Raw genomic sequence first — 920 nt, forward strand, 5'->3', positions numbered from 1 at the left:
GGAAAGTAAGGGCTAGCCCGCCTTCCACAAGCTTGTACTTCTAATCTGCTTCTCGCCTGGTTCCTTCCTGCGCTAACCGAGACCAGGGCCACAGGAGCCCGACGGGTTGCGACAATCAATGGCATAATCCACAGCTGCAAGAGATGCAGCCCTGTGGGCTGAGGACACAGCAATGATGATGCTTGCTTCTGACACTGGGACCAAGCCAAGTCTATGGAATACCGCTATGTGTTTGATCGGCCATTTCCGCCTAATTTCACTGAAAATCTTTCTGACTTCATTTTCTGCCATGGATAGAGATGCTTCATATTCTAAGCTAATGACTTTTTTCCCTTCAAAGTTATTTCTTGTAGTTCCTACAAATAAGGATACTGCACCACAGAGTGGGGAAACCACCAACTGGGAGACTTCATCCACTGAAAGTTTCTCCTCAGTGAATTTTATTATATCTTTAGATTTCTCTTTAACTCCATCCACATCTTTCCTAGATGGCACAAAAGCACTCTCCTCCACTGATGGGGGGGGGGGGGATAATGGCGATTTCGTCTCCTGGTTGAAGCAAGAGGAGCTGGTCTCCAAGCTCGACATATTCTTGACGAACAGCAAATACCACCTGATTTCTAACATCAGCCAATCTCACTTCCGTCACCAGATGGCCGAAGGGAGTACTTCCAAGGTGACTGTAGTGATATTCAGCAATGAAGTAATGTAGCCTTTTTTCTAGGATGAATTTGTGAACTTAATTGTCTGATCTCATATAAGACAGGTGATGGTTTATGCCCAGGATGTTGAGTTTCTATCTCTCTCCACAGCTGCAGTACTTTTATTTCTTGTGGCACAGAAATGGTCTCTGAACGAACTCCTGTTATTTCAGCACTTTGTGCGAAATACAATACTTCAACCTGGCAACTGGGCACCAT

The 920-nt window shown here is 45.2% G+C and overlaps 1 protein-coding gene across 1 annotated transcript; it reads right to left on the reverse strand.

Moving 5' to 3' along the window:
* Positions 1-120: 120 nt before the first annotated feature.
* LOC100951576 (molybdopterin synthase sulfur carrier subunit) lies at positions 121-920 on the reverse strand. Its single transcript, XM_023515782.1, has 2 exons — positions 781-920; positions 121-635 (listed from the first exon to the last, which is right to left on the reverse strand). Exons 1-2 carry the CDS (start codon positions 918-920, stop codon positions 485-487), a joined length of 291 nt encoding a protein of 96 aa, XP_023371550.1. The 3' UTR covers positions 121-484.

The sequence above is a fragment of the Otolemur garnettii genome, unplaced genomic scaffold, assembly GCF_000181295.1.
Source record: "Otolemur garnettii isolate 467f Iridium unplaced genomic scaffold, OtoGar3 scaffold00079, whole genome shotgun sequence".
Classification (NCBI taxonomy): Eukaryota; Metazoa; Chordata; class Mammalia; order Primates; family Galagidae; genus Otolemur; species Otolemur garnettii.

Coding starts and splice junctions, on each gene's coding strand:
- LOC100951576 (XM_023515782.1), bottom strand. CDS start 920: ATGGTGCCCAGTTGCCAGGTTGAAGTATTGTATTTCGCACAAAGTGCT. Junction 636..780: donor ATAGAAACTCAACATCCTGG/GCATAAACCATC, acceptor GACGGAAGTGAG/ATTGGCTGATGTTAGAAATC.